General features: G+C 46.4%; 1 protein-coding gene across 5 annotated transcripts in view; it reads left to right on the top strand.

The window, feature by feature from the left end:
* The window catches only part of EXOC2 (exocyst complex component 2), a 125,470-nt gene that overhangs the window by 87,264 nt on the left and 20,156 nt on the right, over positions 1 to 18,050 (top strand). For all 5 annotated transcript variants that reach the window (XM_010852998.1, XM_010852994.1, XM_010852995.1 and 2 more), the window contains one exon: positions 4,529 to 4,670. In XM_010852998.1, the coding sequence (XP_010851300.1) occupies positions 4,529 to 4,670 (142 nt within the window). The remainder of the gene's footprint in view (positions 1 to 4,528; positions 4,671 to 18,050) is intronic.

The raw sequence follows: 18,050 nt of genomic DNA, 5'->3' as shown, positions 1-18,050 counted from the left end.
ACAGTTCAAAAGCATTAATTCTTCGGTGCTCAGCTTTCTTTATAGTCCAACTCTCTCATCCATACATGACTACTGGAAAAACCATAGCCTTGACTAGATGGACCTTTGTTGGCAAAGTAATGTCTCCGGTTTTTAATATGCTGTCTAGGTTGGTCATAACTTTCCTTCCAAGGAGTAAGCGTCTTTTAATTTCATGGCTGCAGTCAACATCTGCAGTGATTTTGGAGCCCCCCAAAATAGTGTCAGCCACTGTTTCCCCATCTATTTGCCATGAAGTGATGGGACCAGATGCCATGATCTTAGTTTTCTGAATGTTGAACTTTAAGCCAGCTTTCCTCTTTGACCTTCATCAAGAGGCTCTTTAGTTCTTCACTTTCTGCCATAAGGGTGGTGTCATCTGCATATCTGAGGTTATTGATATTTCTCCCAGCAATCTTGATTTCAGCTTGTGCTTCCTCCAGCCCAGCGTTTCTCATGATGTACTCTGCATATAAGTTAAATAAGCAGGGTGACAATATACAGCCTTGACGTACTCAGTTCTAACTGTTGCTTCCTGACCTGCATACAGGTTTCTCAAGAGGCAGGTCAGTTGGTCTAGTATTCCCATCTCTTTCAGAATTTTCCACAGTTTATTGTGATCCACACAGTCAAAGGCTTTGGCATAGTCAATAAAGCAGAAATAAACGTTTTTCTGGAACTCTCTTGCTTTTTTCGATGATCCAGCGGATGTTGGCAATTTGATCTCTGTTTCCTCTGCCTTTTCTAAAACCAGCTTGAACATCTGGAAGTTCACGGTTCACGTATTGCTGAAGCCTGGCTTGGAGAATTTTGAGCCTTTCTTATACTTAGGGATTTTCTGTTAGAGTCAGCCTGTGTCAGTAAGAAGCAGAATGAGACTGACCGTGTCCTTCCACGTCTTTGTCCAGGCTCTTGTGTTCTGAAACCAAGGTGATTTGAGGATCTGGGGGGTGCTATTTGTGGCACTCAGAATTTGGAATTGAATATTTTGAAAGCTTTCAACTAAGCATTAAAGGAATAGACAGTAAACTAGATTTATAGTCTCTGTGCTGTTTCTGTTTTTTATGAGTGAATTCCTTAATTTCATGATGACAATGAAGTAAAATATATTTCTTGCATTAAGGTAAAACTGCCAGCTGCCCCTGTTTTTCATGGTTCCCTTCTCAGGTAACATAACTCTGGAGGCCCAGATCCCAAAGCAGTCTGGGGCATTCAGATCCCCTGAACACTGGTCACCCATGCTCTGCTCTGCTGTCAGAGGGAAGGCTGCCTCAGAGCTGCTGCTGGGCGTCTTCACCCCTTGGACCCCACCTCTCACAGGTCTCCCCCGAGCTGTGCTCGGGGACTTGGCCAAAGTTTCTCCAGGCATAGTTCCTTCTGTATTCTGTTTCACGAAGAGCTTCACTGGTCTTTTCAGTCCCCTTTATCTTGCTCTTCATCTGCAAGAGTAGAATTAATTTTTACATAAATAATCATGCTTGTTAGGAGTTTATTAAAATTTAATTATCATTCATCCTTTGGGGCTTGCTTCCCTGGTGGCTCAGACAGTAAAGAATCTGCCTGAAATGCAGGGGATACAGGCTGGATACCTGGATTGGGAAGATCCTCTGAAGAAGGGAATGGCAACCTTCTCCAGTATTCTTGCCTGAAGAATCCCATGGACAGAAGAGCCTGGTGAACCACAGTCCATGGGCTTGCAGAGTTGGACACGACCGAGCGACTCACTCACTTTTTCACTTTTCATCCTTTAAAACTAGAATGATTTTTTTACACAGTTTTGTTTGATGTAAATAGCTCTCTGAAGTAATTAAGGAAAGTATTATTAACTCTGTTTTTCATGCAGAAAGATGCTCAGAGAAAGGGAGGTTAGCACAGCAGGCCTCCAGTTCACGTTTTCTCAGGCTAAGTCCAGAGTGCCTGTTGGTCTGGCATCATACATGCCCTAAAGTAAAGGACAAAATTGTTTTTTGGTTTTCTTTTTAATGACAAAATTGTTTCTATGAGAAGACACCAGAGGAATAGGATCTGACGCCGGTTGGTTAAATGTATATCATTTTGAACTTTATAAAGCAGCATTAAATAATAAACATGAAACTTGTCAGCATTTCCAAATCCTCTTTGTCTGCGAGACACTTGGTCTGAATGAGCCCCGTTGGAGGCCTTTGTTGGGCTGTGCTGTGGAGCCCTGCGCACCTGTGCATTTCCACTTGCGATGCCAGCGCCTCCCAGTCTCAAGTGTTGGAAACGTTTTTTTATTGTGCATTTTCTTTTTCTTATTATAAAAATAAGACCTCTGGACTTCCCTGGTGGTCCAGTTGTTAAGAACCCACCTGCCAGTGCAGGGACCCAGGTTCAGTCCCTGGTCTGGAACATTCCACAGGGCAGCTAAGCTCATGCCCCGGGGCTGCTGAGACTCTGGAGCCCATGCTGTGCAACACGAGGAGCTGCAGTGAGAAGCCCTCGCAGCACAACCAGAGACGGCCCCCCAACAGCAGAAAGCCAGCACAGCCAAAGCAAACGTTCTTTTTTTTTTTTTTTAAATAAGACTTAATCATTTTTTAAAAGGAGAAATACTAAGAAATGTAAAAAAGGTTTTTTTTAATCACCTGTAATCCAGCAAAGATAAACACTGTCTTATTTTAGAATATATAGTAATTAGTATCTTACATAGACCTGTGTCTGTGTATGTCATTAAAATATGAAACAATTTTCTGAATTTAGTTTATAATGAATATAGCTCTTTCTCTTGGCTGTTCTGTTGGGAGCACTTCTCCATTTTTATAAATGTGAGTTTCATGGCTTTATAGTATTTGTTACTGTTGGATGTGCCATTGTATAATTCTTGTTTTCCCTTTTTCCTGCTGGGAACCTTCAGGTGGTTTTTGTGGCTGTCACTGAGAGGGAACGCTGGCCGCGTCACCCTCCTCCCTTCCTCACAGTAAATTCCTGGAAGTGAACTGCCGCTGCAGAGGCTCCCTCCCGGCAGACTCTGCCTGCCGGGCTGCTGTTCAGAAGCTGCGCCCTTGCGTTTGGCCATCACTGCCAATTAGTTCTCATTTGATAGGAAACATCCTCTTGTGGTGTTTTCTTTTGCATGTCTTTCCCTGCTTAGCAGGTTAACACTTTCTCATATGCTCATTGGCTAGAACGGTCTCTTTAAAGGGGCTCAGAGGCTGCAGGCCAGTCTCTGAGCCCTTTGAGAAGGGAAAACCAGAGCTGTATGGTTAATAAACTTTGGCTTATAATTTTATTAGTAGCTGTAATTACATAAACCCAAGGAATGACCTTTACATATATAAAAAGCTGGTGTACTCTGTGCCAGTCTTTTTAAAAGAATGATCTAATTTGCAGTTTGGATAGTTGCAGATTTTTGATCTACCCAAGAATGTTATAATAGCCATTAAAGTCTGGCATTAAATTATTTTTTTTAAAGTCGAATGCCTAGAGAGAAATGGATAGGATGGGGCCCCCACCCCCAACCTCTTCTATCTCCTGAGACATTCACAGGCCAAGGAGGGAAGGCTCTCTTTTCTAGACATGTATACTCATTTTTATGTATTTATTGCTTATTTGGCCGGGCCACATCTTAGTTGCGGCATGTGGAATCTTTTAGTTTGGCATTCAATTCTTGAGTGATGTTTTCTGTGATGCCTGTAAATCTCTTTCCAATATTTCAGCGTGGAGATAGAGAAAGGACAGGTTTTGTTTTTTTTTTAAGTCCAGGGAAGCTCCTTTACAGCAAACAGTTTTAAAGATTTTTGAGTCACTTGAACCATAGGCAGTATATTTTACATATTTGATTATTTTTAGCATAATTGTATATAATTTTTTTTTGCTGTATTTATTCTAGTTAAAATTTTGTTGTTTTTTAAAAATACAACTGTCAAAGGTTACCCTCCATTTACAGTTACTACAAAACAGTGGCCCTGCTCCTCGTCTTAGAGTCTTGCACAGTCCATCCTTGAGCCTCTTGAGCCTGTCTTACCCAGCAGTCTGCACCCCTGCCCACCGCTCCCCATAGTGGTTCTGATTATAGTTCAGTGAGTTTATTTCTATAGCGCTGGCTCAATTAAAAGTGCTCTTTCTGTCATCTTTGAAATGAAAATAACAGGGCTTTCTTTATGTTATTTTTTTCTTTCTCAGAAGTTTAATTTTTACTAATTATTCTTACCAAAAACGGTTTTTAAATAGTAAACTAGAAAATTTAAGTTGGAAACATTAAAATAAAACCATGATTTTATGTTTCTGTAACTGTTTTGAGTGAGCTTCAGAGCGCAGTGTAGACAGTGGGGAAGCAGGGCGCCTGCCATGCTAGAGTGCTCTTTATTACCAGCGGCGAAGCAAAAGTCATGCCTTTTTGTGGGAAAGCCGGTAAGTACTGTTCAAACCTACTCAGCGTTTACTTACATTGTTTCACTGTTTTCTTCACCTGCGAGTAGACGCCGTGCGTGTTCCACTTGTGTGTGTGAGCGGGCGTGGCCTCACTGGGGTGCTCTCACTGTGCTCACAGGTGAGCATGGCCTCACTCAAAGATCTGGACCAGAGGCTGTTTGAAAGCTACATTGAGCTGAAGGCAGACCCCATCGTGGGCTCCTTGGAACCTGGCATTTACGCTGGCTACTTCGACTGGAGGGACTGCCTGCCCCCAACAGGTGGGTGGTTTCAGTCTACTGGTCTCCAGGTCCATGCATCCTGAGACGTGAATATAGATTTGCTTTTCTTGATACGTGCTTAAGATGCTTTTCTTTTTGTTCCCATTTTTTCCATATTTACTAAGGGATTGACTTGATTTTTAAATCTTTATTAACTTAAACCCACTTTTTGATAGTTTGGAGTTTAGGAGACTTTAAATTATTAGTGCTTAAAATGGCTTAGAGCTAATCTTAAATTCCAGAGGATAATTAATTACACCTCAGAGTATGTGATCATCTCAGTAACACACACTTGCTTCCTGGGGTGCTTCTTGCTTGCATAGAAGCAGTAGACTGAGTGAAGTTTTCTGCAGTCAGAAAACTGCAGAAAATTTACTTAAGACGTTTGATCGCTTCTACGTAAGACCCAGTTACAGTTGCCAAAGATATGAAAGATTCAAGGAGAAGGTATGGGAGTAAGAGCATCATCATTTAGCAGAAAATTCAGCTGCGGGAAGACGGCAGACAGTTCCAGTATTGTCATCGTGACGCCAAATAAATGCCACTTAGATCACTTGGTAATGTGTGTTTTAGAAATAACTTGCTCATTGAAAGAAATACATTTTTGATTGATAGACACTTGTTTCTTTGTTTGAAGTACCATGGAATACATAAAGCCAGGCCACCTACTAACGTGTTGGTGTCGCCTGGTGTGAAAATGGTTCTGTTCTTATTAGACATCAGGTCTTTGGGGCGTGTGTGGCTGTACCCGCGACCTGCTGGAAAGTTGTGTTACCTTTATTCGTTCAACAGCGTGTTGTGATATCCTGTCGTTATTGTTGTGTGATGCTTTTATTAGATGGTGATAGCATCATTTATTCTTCAAACATGTTTTGTTTTTATTGTTACCGTTCATACTGTTGTTCAGTTGCTCAGTCGTGTCACTCTTTGCAACCCCATGGACTGCAGCACGCCAGGCCTCCCCGTCCCTCACTATCTTCTAGAGTTTACTCAGACTCACGTCCATCGGGTCGGTGATGCCCTCCAACCATCTCATCCTCTGTCGCCCTCTTCTCCTCCTGCCCTCAGTCTTTCCCAACATCAGGGTCTTTTCCAGTGAGTCAGCCCTTCACACCAGGTGGCCAGAGTATTGGAGCTTCAGCTTCAGTGTCAGTCCTTCCAATGAACATTCAGGGTTGATGTCCTTTGGGATTGACTTGTTTGATCTCCTTGCCATCCAAGGGACTCTCAAGAGTCCTCTCCAGCACCACAATTTGAAATCATCAAGTTGTTCATATTAGGGGTAATGATGCAATGATGCCGGAAGTATAAGCTAAGAATCAGAATCATTAAATTAGTAATGTTTATGTGATTGTAGCTATTTAATTCCTGAAGTCACCATCTATCATTATAGACGTTTGAGCCTTCTGCCTAAAGCAGATCATAGTTGCTCTTTCTCCCCTAAGGGCATTCATTACCTTCCTCAATGCTCCTTCCTATAATACCTTCCTAAAGGTCCCGAATGTTGAAATTCCTAAAGTCACCTAGCTCAAGAGTTTTGAAAAAGATTGCAGATCGAAAGTTCCAGAGGCTATTCACAGATGACCTTGAGACCAGTGATCCACCCTGGGAATTAGGTTTGTTCATACATACATTCTTTTCTGTGTCCCGACTGGATGACAGCTCACATCCCAAATACATCCTTTTACAGTATGTCAGACCCTGTCAGAAACTTGCTTAAAATTTTTGTAGTGTCTTACAGTAAAATCTGCAACGCGGTTAGTACTGACCCTACACTCTACCCCATGGCCTCGCCAGCTGCCCATAGCACACAGGGAAGACTTCCCACATCCTCCCTGCAGGGTCTTCCCGTTGCCCGTATGGTCAGGAGTCCTTTGTCCTCAGGCGTCTGCTTAAGTGTCAAGACTCCAGCCATCCACTCTGCACGTGTGATACGGCCAGTGGAGGGTGGGCGTGGTGCTTTAGATGGAACCTATGGGAATTATGCGTGTTTTATGTGCAAGATAATTATCTACGAGGGAGTATCCTGTCCATTGGTTCCAGCACTGCCCTTTACGTTGCTGGAGCTTCTTACAGCCCAGTCTGTGAGCTCAGGGGTAGTGGTCAGTTACCCAGGGCAGTTGATGACATGCACCTTCAGTGTAAGCTGAGTTCCTGACTTCGTATGAGCAAACCTAACTCCCTGGGTGGATCACTGGTCTCAAGGTTGTCTATCAACAGCCTCTGGAGCTTTCGATCTGCAGTCTTTTTCAAAACCCTTGGGCTAGGTAACTTTGGAAATTTCAACATTTGGGAGCTTTAGGAAGGTAATACAGTGCACATGCCACAGTTCATGCTGCACCCCAGTCGCGACTCCGACAGGGAAACGGGTGAGACCAGATGAGGAGTGACAGTCACGGTCCTCGTCAGCTCAGGTGACACGTGCCACCGTGCGGGTGAGGAGTGACAGTCACGGTCCTCGTCAGCTCAGGTGACACGTGCCACCGTGCGGGTGAGGAGTGACAGTCACGGTCCTCGTCAGCTCAGGTGACACGTGCCACCGTGCGGGTGAGGAGTGACAGTCACTGTCCTCGTCAGCTCAGGTGGCACGCGCCACCGTGCGGGTGAGGAGTGACAGTCACGGTCCTCGTCAGCTCAGGTGGCACGTGCCACCGTGCGGGTGAGGAGTGACAGTCACGGTCCTCGTCAGCTCAGGTGGCACGTGCCACCGTGCGGGTTTATTGGGACTTTGCAAATTCACAAACAAAATTTGGACCCTGCTGTACCAAATGCTTGTAACAACAGTTAACCAATCCCTGATTCACAAATAAAAGAGTTGTTGTCCAGCAGGCCCTGCACACGTGCACACTCATGCACATGCTAGGTGTTTTACTCCTCACAGTTTCAGTCATTTGTGTGCCTGTAATGCATGTGCCTTGTGTACACTTACCTCTTAATACTTACTCATTTCAGTTCAGTTGCTCACTCGTGTCTGACTCTTTGCAACCCCATGAACCGCAGCACGCCAGGCCTCCCTGTCCATCACCAACTCCCGGAGTTCACCCGAACTCATGTCCATCGCGTTGGTGATAACCATCCAACCATCTCATCCTCTGTCGTCCCCTTCTCCTCCTGCCCTCAATCTCTCCCAGCATCAGGGTCTTTTCAAATGAGTCAGCCCTTTGCATCAGGTGGCCAAAGTATTGGAGTTTCTGCTTTAGCATCAGTTCTTCCAATGAATACCCAGGACAGATCTCCTCTAGGATGGACTGGTTGGATCTCCTTGCAGTCCAAGGGACTCTCAAGAGTCTTCTCCAACACCACAATTCTAAAGCATCAATTCTGCGCTCAGCTTTCTTTATAGTCCAACTCTCACATCCATACATGACTACTGGAAAAAACCATAGCCTTGACTAGATGGACCTTCATTGGCAAAGTAATGTCTTTGCTTTTTAATATGCTGTCTAGGTTGGTCATAACTTTCCTTCTGAGGAGTAAGCATCTTTTAATTTCATGGCTGCAGTCACCATCTGCAGTGATTTTGGAGCCCCAAAAAATAAAGTCAGCCACTGTTTACCCATCTATTTGCCATAAAGTGATGGGACTGGATGCCATGATCTTAGTTTTCTGAATGTTGAGCTTTAAGCCAATTTATTACAGTTTTCTAAATTTCAGCTGTCTTAAGACAAATCCTGGTTCCCTCTGGAGGATGGGGGAAGGTTGGCCAGGACCTCAGGCTCTGAACCCCCTGAGCTCCTGTCGCTCTGACTGCTCACAGCCCCACACATTCTACTTAACAGCTCAGCGTGAACTAGCTGTCTGGGCGGTGCCTCGGAGATTCCACCTGAGGCCCGCGTCCTCTCGTGTCTCTCACATCTCCAGCCATCCTGGGATCCATGGCCGTGCTGGCCTTGGTGCTCTGCGGAGTGCTTCCAGGCTGGTCCTGCTCCTGGGAGAGACGCCCCCCATGCCCTGCTGCCCTTCCCCTGTGGTGAGCGGGCCCCAGCCTCCTTCCCCTGCGGCCCCTGCACTGGGAGTGGCCCTGGACACCGGCTTCCCTGGGGTTGCCCATCCCTGTTCAGAATCCGAGATTTCATCCCCTCGAGCAAGCTGACTGTTGCCTCCAGCATCCACTCTGTGGCCTGACCTCCCTCCTCCAGGGACAGATGTCTCCCCCAGACTTTCCTGCACCCTCCTCACCCCTTGGGTCAGCTGCCAGGGTGCTGTTCCTCCTCAGGCCCTAGTTCTGCCCCCACCGTGCCCAGTTCCTGCAGGGCGCCCCGTGTCACCTCAGGGCCACACCGTCTTCCTGTCCCCAGCCCCTTGTTGGCAAAGTCCATCTGTCACCCCCTGCTTCAACCCTTCAGGCCTCCCCTCTCCCCAGGCTGAGACCTTCGCTCATGGGCACTGGTCCTGCTCGTCCTGCTCCTGGCTCCTCCCATGCCACCTCCAGGCAGCCAGGGCCTCTCCTGGTTCCCAGGGTCCACCTCCCCACCAAGCTCCAGTTGTGCAGTGGGAATTCATAGTTCACAGTCTGAGCGAACATGGGTCATGCCTCAGTTTATCTTTCCGTATTTGTTCTGTGGTTCGGCAGTGATTTTTCTCAGTTGCTTTTCGATAGGAAAGTAAATTGTGTGATGTTCTCATTTCCATTAATCTTCTTGTTCACTTTTTAATAAATAGTGCACAGTGGATATTGGTATTTGTTTAATTGAGGTGAGCGTTTTAGCACTTGTGCCCTGTGGAAGCTACGTGCAGTCCCTCAGTCATCAGTAATTGCATTTGATTTAAACACGAGTGTCAGGGATACCTGACGTGAGAGCATTTCTGTGTGGCGTCTCTGTGCACAATATAACGTGCTGTTCAGGGACAGTTGAGGTGCATCTTGCCCAGTCCTTGTGAGGACTCAAGAGGGCGAGGGCAGGGTAGGGGGGTGCATCACCAGGCTCTTTGGGTCTTCCCTGCTGCCAGGTGTGGACTGACTCAGTGTCCAGGTCTGGGGTCCTTCTCTGCCCCTCACATCTTCCCAGCCCACACTGTGAGTGATGATGGATGCAAAGTGATGTCATAGTTACCAGGGAGGTTTTTGTACAAACTGAGGTGCTGCTGGCCGTGTGGCATGGAGGCTCTGGTGCTTTCTTTCAGGCAAGCATCCTCTCCTTGGCATATGCACACAGCACTGTACCACCCGCCATTCACGTGCCATTCCTCTGGTGCCAAAACCTCTTAGAAACCAACACCCACTTTTACAGACTTTTCTAAGCTATATCTAGTTCTGTTCTCAGTGTAGTTTTGACTGGATGCCCAGCTGAACCTCAATCTCTCATAGTCATAGAGCGACTTTTCGTTTCTTTAAAGTTGACTGAAGTTTTGAGACCAAGCTGAGCAGCCACAATAGTTTGACTTAGTCCTCCAGAAGAATTTCAGTTACCTTAGTATTATCTTTAGAATTTTCATGTCCAATTTCATTTTTCATTTCAGAGCTGAATTTTGCAAATCATATAGGTACCTGTGTATTGCTGTAGTTTCTGACACTGTAGTAATTTTTTTTAAAAATCCAGTTGATCACCTCTTTAATTTAATATATATCAGGAAAGATCGTTCTGGTTAGTTCTGAGTCACTTAACTGACTGTCATTTTTCTGTTATCCTCAGTTGTTAAGAGCTCTGAGTACTTGCGTTTGATAAGTTTTAGCTCAGTTAAAAATAATCTTATTTACAAGTACACTTGAAAGTTCAAATCTTAAGAACATATTAAATAAGAGAAGTAATCTTTCTTTAAATTTTCACTTAAATATTTGTTTTCTATCTAGAACATGTATGTTTACATATATTCGTAAAGGTAATAGATTAATTTAAAATCAACCATTTTTTAATAAGTACTTAGCCGATTTTTGCCTCAAAATGCTTTCCTGTTAACTGTAGTCATTGGAAGTATCGGGCGAGGGAAGACATCTGTGTGGTGGATGCTGTGAGTGTGGGGGGCCAGGTGGGCGGGGAGGGCAGCTGGCTGGTGTGGGACGCGGGGCACTTCCCTCGTTCCCCGTGGATCCTGCATGCGGAGGCAGAGACCAGCCTGCAGCCGGTGCTCTTCATCCTAGGTGACCACCTCTTCCTGCCTGTAGATGCATTTCCACTGCCGTGTGAAGAGTATCTTGATTGCCTGTTGTATGTCTCTTTTTTCCCCAACACTTTTCTTCTAATACTCTTTCGTGATTTAACCAGATCCTTGTATTCCAGTGAGCTAATTGCACTTACCTCAAGTGAAGAACACTGGGGTGGTGGACAGGCTGCCTGTCATTTGTCTCATGAAATCAGCATCTCCATGGAAACACCCATCTCACTCCTTGTTAAACTGTGCACAACCCTAGGGAGAATCTTTTCCTGGAGTGTGTGGGGAGGTTTACTAAGTGCTGGGACAGCTCCTTGGATCCTCCTAAGAGAGGAGTAGTCGTGTCCCACATCAGAGGGGCGGAGAGGAGGGACTCTCACCCATTGCTGCTTCAGCCTGCGTGAAGGAAAGGCAGGAAACACCATTAGAATCTCTGGGCCCCAGAACCGGTGAAGGACAGTCGTCTCTCCTGACCTCACACTGATCAAAGGATAAGACAGAGGCACCAGCAGGCGGGGATGTGGGGGCCGCAGGGTCCAAGCGAGCCCAGCCCTCACCAGCTCCTCCTGCAAGTACCTGCTCTGCCCTCTCGCTGCCTCCCACAGGCAGGGCAGGGAGTGTAGAAGAAGGGGACAGAGCCCGTGCACTGCCATCCCCCCAGGGGTGGACGAAGGCTCTCCTCCCTCCCGCAGGGAAGCCCCACTCGGAACCCAGCAGTGCCAGGAGACACCGTTCTCCTTAAACCCAGTCTCCAGCCAGGGCTGGCTCCAGGCGTGTGGGCAAAAGATAAGAGCTGAGTTCAGCAAAGAAAAAGTTTGTTTTGTCCCATTAATAAAGAAGAGTTATTTCAGCATCCAAATATTAGTTCCTGTTTCTAATAAAATAGCCCAGCCAGCCATTCAAGGGTCAGTTCACAGCACATGTAGAACTAGACAGGGACTCAGCAGTGTCTTCCCCTGCATACCCATAACTTCTCCCTCCCTCTGTCTCCTCCCCACTGTCTCCAGGCCTCCCTCCACGCCATCCCCACCTCTGTGCTGTGGCCTTCCTAGGTGCCGGTGTAGAGAAAACCTTCCCTAGTACATTTCCTCCATCCGTTGGTTGCTTAGTGGGAAACACCTTGGCATAAATTACCCAAGCCAGAGGTGACAGGGAAAACACACGTCAAGTAAAATACTAATTTACAGTTTGGCTTTTACCCTAATAGGTATTTTCAACAGGATATCAGATTGAATTATTTTTTAATTCAGTTTAATGTTGAAGAAGAGAATTTTGGTTGATTAAATAAGAAAACAGTTAGCAAAAACACGATGGGAGCTATTCATTTAGAAGTAATTAGATTATTACAAAATAGGTGTAACCCAAAGGTCTCTTGAGTGTCATTCCACCTTTCCAGATTGACTCTGAAGACCAAGCCTTGCAGAATTCCGAGGGCGCCTTTGTGAGCATCACATCCCTGGCGCTGTGCGTTAGGCCCCGTGCACGTCTGCTCTCGTCTCTAGCTTGGAGCCCGAGTGGCAGTGCCCGCCAGCCTGCCACGCTCTTGGCCGCCCTCCACAGGTTTCCCACGCCCTATTCTCCTTTTAACCGAAAGAGAGCCCAGTCGAGTGAATTCTACCTTTGAAGAGACATCCAACTCAGTGGTCTTTCCTGGTGCTGAACTCAGAGTACTTTTATCAATTCCTTGAACTGTTTTTCTTAATTTCATTTAAAAATACTGTCAGGAAGATTTTAATAAATTTGTATTTCATTTATTTATAGGAGAAAAGCAGTTTTATATTTTTCAAAGGAGGATGACCCTAGTCAGTCCTCTTTTTTTCAAATCGCACTTTCATTATTTAACTTTACTTTTTTCCCAGCCATTTTTCCTTTTTTATAAGCAGTTTACCGCATCACTGTCAGTGCTGTAAAACCGTGCAGTGCTTTGGACATTTGGTTGCAGCGTCTGCCAAGCGTTTTCAGTAAAGCTGAGTGTTGGCTCTGATGGTATCAATGTGAATTGCATTAACCTTGAGATGACCTATGGCCTACATACTTTCGTCATTGCATGTATTATCTGCTGAAGTATTTATTTTATTGTGTCTTAAACTGATAGCTGTTTGGCACCAGGGTAAATTAATGTGCTGTTGTGCAAAAGGCCATTGTTTGAACTTTGGACATTCCTAGAGGTTGATCACAGCAGAACAGGGAAGCGCAGAGCTGACTTCGTGGCGGCTTCAGCAGCCCTGAGCTCACGGCCAGTCCCCCGCCCTCTCTGGATGAAGGGTCGTTTCATCCACACATGGATCAGATAAGGATGATGTCTTTGAAAATGTAGTCTCAATGCTATTACCAGATCTGGGAAAAAATGTAACAATCCATTAATTTTATCAAATATCCAGTTGAAATAGGAAAGAACCTTTTGTATTCTATTACAGATTAATCACTCAAGGGATGGTGCCTGTAAGCTTAGATTGTACATGGCTCATCTCTGGGAATTTTTCCGCCCAGGTCATGAGCATCAGGCTAATAAAATGCTTTGGTTTAGCTCACAGGAACCCTCTGCACCAGGCCCCCTGTGAATGGCTGCAGGGAGGGAAAAATTCACACGTGCCCTCTGGAGGCTGGCAGGAACAGGGAAGTGTTTGGCTTTACTCCCTCCCCTTTCAGTGTAGAAGGAGCCTGACTCAGGCAAGAAGGTTCTTTAGGGCATGAGCCCACCATCCTCTCGGTTTGCCAGCTTTCTGAATAAAGCCACGTTCCTTGTCCTGACAGCTCGCCTCTTGATTACTGGCCTGTTTTGCAGCAAGCAGTCTGAGCTTAGACTCTGGAACACAGTCAGTGTCCATTCTCATAAAAGTTGTTTAGACAGTTCAGTCAGATCAGGGCTCCTGTCAGGGTCTGTGTGTTGCTTTTACTCGCATGTCTCTGAAGTATTTTTTCCTATCTCTAGGGCCTTTTCAATCCTAAAGGAAATCAGTCCTGAATATTCATTGGAAGGACTGATGCTGAAGCTGAAATTCTTAATACTTTGGCCACCTGATTCAAAGAACTGACCCACTGGAAAACCCTGATGCTGGGAAAGATTGAAGGCAGAAAGAAAAGGGGATGACAGAGGTTGAGATGGTTGGACGGCATCACCAACTTGGTGGATGTGAGTCTGAGCAAACTCCGTGAGTTAGTGATGGACAGGGAAGCCTGGCGTGCTGCAGTTCATGGGGTCGCAAAGAGTCGGACATGACTGAGTGAGTGAACTGACTGACGGCCCTTTCGTCAGCTTCTTTGTTGAATAAATCATGGTTCTACGGACACTCATTTTCTGGAGTTTCCATATTGTTTCCTCCTTGTGTCAGCAGCATGTTTCTCTGCTCCTTGTGTTTCCAAACTTACGATTAATGAAGTTTTATCAGTTTCAGGCGTGATTTTAATTTGGATTTTGTCACCAGGATGTCTGTAATATTTGATTGTCTCCCTGTTGGTGATAGGATTGAAAACTGCATTCAAGTGTTATCAGCTCGCTCTACCCTTTAAAACGGTCAAACTTTTCATCTATTAGTTTTAGCACCATTGGTAATTGTTGCCATGATCTTTTATTTCCTAGTTGTTCAGTCGCTAAGTTGTGTCCGACTCTTTGCGACCCCATGGACTGTGGCACACCAGGCTTCCCTGTCCTTCACCATCTCCTGGAGTTTGCTCAAGCTCATGTCCATTGAGTCAGTGATGCTATCCAACCATCTCATCCTCTGTCATCCCCTTCTCCTGCCTTCAGTCTTTCCCAGCATCAAGGTCTTTTCCAGTGAGTCATCTCTTCTCGTCAGGTAGCCAAAGTATTGGCCGTATTTCCTTGGAGATTGCAAACTAATGATTGGTAGCTGGAGCATGAAATTAAAAAATAAAAAATTTCATCAGCGATTCGGTTACTCTGAAGTCCAGTTCATACAGGAAAGGCAGGGTAAAACTTGATTTTACTTTCTAATTCGTTCTCAGAATGAGTTGGTTCCGTCACCATTTTTTTTTCAAAAGGTAATGAAGATGTTTTCTAATTATCATGGCTTGAGCATATTTTTCTAACTCAGCTTGAGCATATTTAATTGAGTTTCAATTCATTATCATAGTGCTGCTGTTTTAGTAATCAAACTGTCCCCTCTCTGGCTGGGAGTCTTTGCACAGGGGCTCCGGGCCCTGCCTGCTTTCTGTGTCCAGGCCACACCCACTGAGTGCCCTCTCTTCCCAGATGTGCAGCCAGCCGTCAGTCGGGAATGAAATGATAGGAAATGGGGAAAAACTTGCCTCTGTCAAATTTGTCTTACTCTTTCTACGTTTGTGTCTGTCTTCCCTAGAAGCCCCCTTGCCTTTTGTAATCCCTTTCTCTCTTGTTAAACTGCACCCGGAAGTCCTGCACGAGCAGACGAGCGCTGCACTCCCTTTGGTTTCTTACGTCCCAGCAGTGCCATCGCTTCTGTTCAGTCACATCAGTGGCCCATTCCTTAACCACAGGTTCCTGCCTGTCAGGTCCTGCCAGGCTGTGTCCCCTCTGGTGTTCGGGAAACTGCATGGACATCTCATAATTGTGAGTCTGCAGAACTTCCGTTTCTAGGTCCTGTGAACAGTGTCGGAGGTTTTTTCACTCACTTCACCTGATTTTGTCTAATGACCAAGAGTCATTTTCTAAAGCGTGTGTACGCCGTGGGCGATAGCGGGGCCCTCGTGCACATCCTGCCCTTTGGGCACTCCTTGCTGCTTCCCAGCTGCTCGTCACCTCCTGTGACCTTAGCTGCTGTGAGCTCGGTGCACACTCTGAACTTCCAGGTGTTGTCTGCAGACGGTTCTGGGTGAGGAGTTTGAAAGGGCACCAAAGGGTCTGCCCCGGCTCAGCCCTCCAGCTCAGCGCACGACCTGGAGGCTGGCAGAGGCCGTGGCCCAGCGTGCTGAGCCGACAGCGGCACTGGCCCCTCCGTTTGTCCACAAACCCAGCCCGTGAGCAGGCGGGCACCCCCACGCGTCCATGGAGTGGACACCGCGGCCCAGCCCAGGAGCACTGGCCCGTCATCGAGCAAGCCTGGCCTGGCTGTTACAGCCATGCTGTCTCCACTCAGATTCCTCCTCAGAGCCAAAGGCGTGTGCCTGTCCTCCCGGTGCCGCTCGGCGCTGGCCTTCGACTCAGCGTCGGGCGTGGGTGTCCTTGGAGCGCTGTGGTGCCCCTGTATTTGGGGGCCAGGTGTGTGAGCAGCATGGTAGGAAGACAACTCCAGATGGTTGCTCTAACCTGAAAATGGGGACAAACGCTCCCTTTCCCAGTTGTTTAAAACATGCCCCACAGCAGAAAGGTAAGGTTCAGATGACTCCAGTTGTTGTATTTTGACTAACAAATTAGGTCACCATCAAAAGTGTTTTAATAAATTAGTGGTTAACAGACTCTGAAGGACTGAAGTCACGGTAGTGAAACTGAGGACAGACTGACTAAAGGAAACCCAGGAAGCTTCCGGTGCACGGGTGTGTGTGTGTGTGTGTGTGTGTGTGCGCGCGCGCGTGCGTGTACATCCTCTCTTTACTGACAATCGTTGATGACATGGTGTAGTTGTTACCTCTCCCACAGAACTAGGGAACCTTGTCAGCACACCACTTCCACCTCCCAAGACAGCCTTACCTCCAACCGTGGTGCAGACGTTTTGATTTCAAAGGGAGCAAGAGAAATTACAGAACAGCCATGGGTAGACAGATCTGAAGACTCAGTGTGGAAAGGGTAGAAAGACATTAAGGACAGAACTTTTTTCATACTTCCGTATTCACTTCCACTGCCTGTGTTCTCTCACCTACCTTCCTAAAGTTTCTGTTTTGAACTTCGCATTTCCCTTTGGTTTCTGGAGTGGGGTGGGTCAGTCAGGGCCCCCAGTTGCTGTCTTCTAGGCAGAGCTGCTCTCCTCTGTGCAGGAACAGTGGTGACTGTTTCTGGAGGGTTTGCTGTGAACCCCAAAGTGTGTCGTGTCATTTAAGTTGTGCATGAGCCTTCCCCACCACTGGCTGGGGGAGAATAGCCCCGAGCCTCTGCTAGCTTGGCTTCAAGGCTTCCCACGCTGAGGTCTCTTGCAGGGCGTGCTCAGGGACGCCTCTTCACCCTCACTTGGCATTTCACTCGGAAACTGCGAAGTTCACTGGTTCTAGGAGAACACCAAACCACGGAGTGGTCTTTGGATATTTCACCCCCTCTGACCTGTCACAGCTGGACCAGAAATGCCAGCTCTCTGTGTCTCTCCCAACTCCAGGTGAACTTTCGTGACTGTCTTCTCTTAATAATGAGCCAAGAAAGCCAACCCCTGACTATTTTGAGTATAGCTTAACAGCCATTTTGATGGCCCTTTATTCTGCACATTCTGGTGGAAAACTTGTGTGTGTTTTAAAGCAGCGTCTCAAGAATTTCCTGGGAGCCCACGATAGAAAGGAGACTTCCAGGCCGGCCTCCCTCCCTGAAGCCGAGGATGCATGGCTGACAGAAGCAGGGCTGCTCTGTGTCTCAGCGCAGTGAGCCAGTGCTCCGGCAGCCCCCCGTCTCCACCACTCACATGGGGCAGCGGCACAGCTTACCCCACAGTCAGTTGGGGATCAGGTGTTGGTGACAGGGCACCACAAATGCAGGGCAGGTGTCCTCCACAGGACACCTGGAAGAGACTGAAGAAAACCTTCATGTTGTGCAGGAAGGTACTTGAGTAAGAGTTTTCTTTTGGATCGTTTTACTTCAATTTTCTGTTAATATCTCATACTAATAAAGTGTTTGAGTGACAACCAGAGTATATTCACAAGCATGATATATTTGAAAACGCAGTTTTCAGCTTTGCAATTGCTTTCATTACTGATTGCAAATGGTGTGACAGCCTGTGATTACAGTAATAAGGACCTGAGATGTACGTGGAGTGCATGTCACTCTGAGCAGGTTTGTGTATTGAAGGAGAGATGATGGTAGGCTTTATGAAACCACAAAGACACTTTCAGGGACTTCAGATGTGATGGAAATGAAAGGTACACACCTTCTTATATTGCACGGTTGGGTTGTATTAGTGAAAAGAAAAATTGGTGTATATTCTTAGATTTTTTCCTCTTTTTTCCTTTGTGCTGTGGCTTTTTCATGTTATACTAAGGAAAATAGGTGCAGAAATCCTTTTTTTTTTTTTAAACTAGAGCAAGTGCTCCTTTTGGACACATTCATGAGTCTGTATCCACCTAAATGGCACGTAGACTGCTGCTGACATGGGTGTTTGGGATGCAGGGTCGCTCTGCTCTCCCCGGGAGAAGGCTGGCAGAGCCGGCAGAGGCAGG

The sequence above is a fragment of the Bison bison genome, unplaced genomic scaffold (assembly GCF_000754665.1).
Source record: "Bison bison bison isolate TAMUID 2011002044 unplaced genomic scaffold, Bison_UMD1.0 scf7180017864321, whole genome shotgun sequence".
NCBI classification, from domain to species: Eukaryota; Metazoa; Chordata; class Mammalia; order Artiodactyla; family Bovidae; genus Bison; species Bison bison.
Note: the sequence above shows the minus strand (reverse complement) of the source record. Positions and strands in the feature narration are given on the sequence as shown.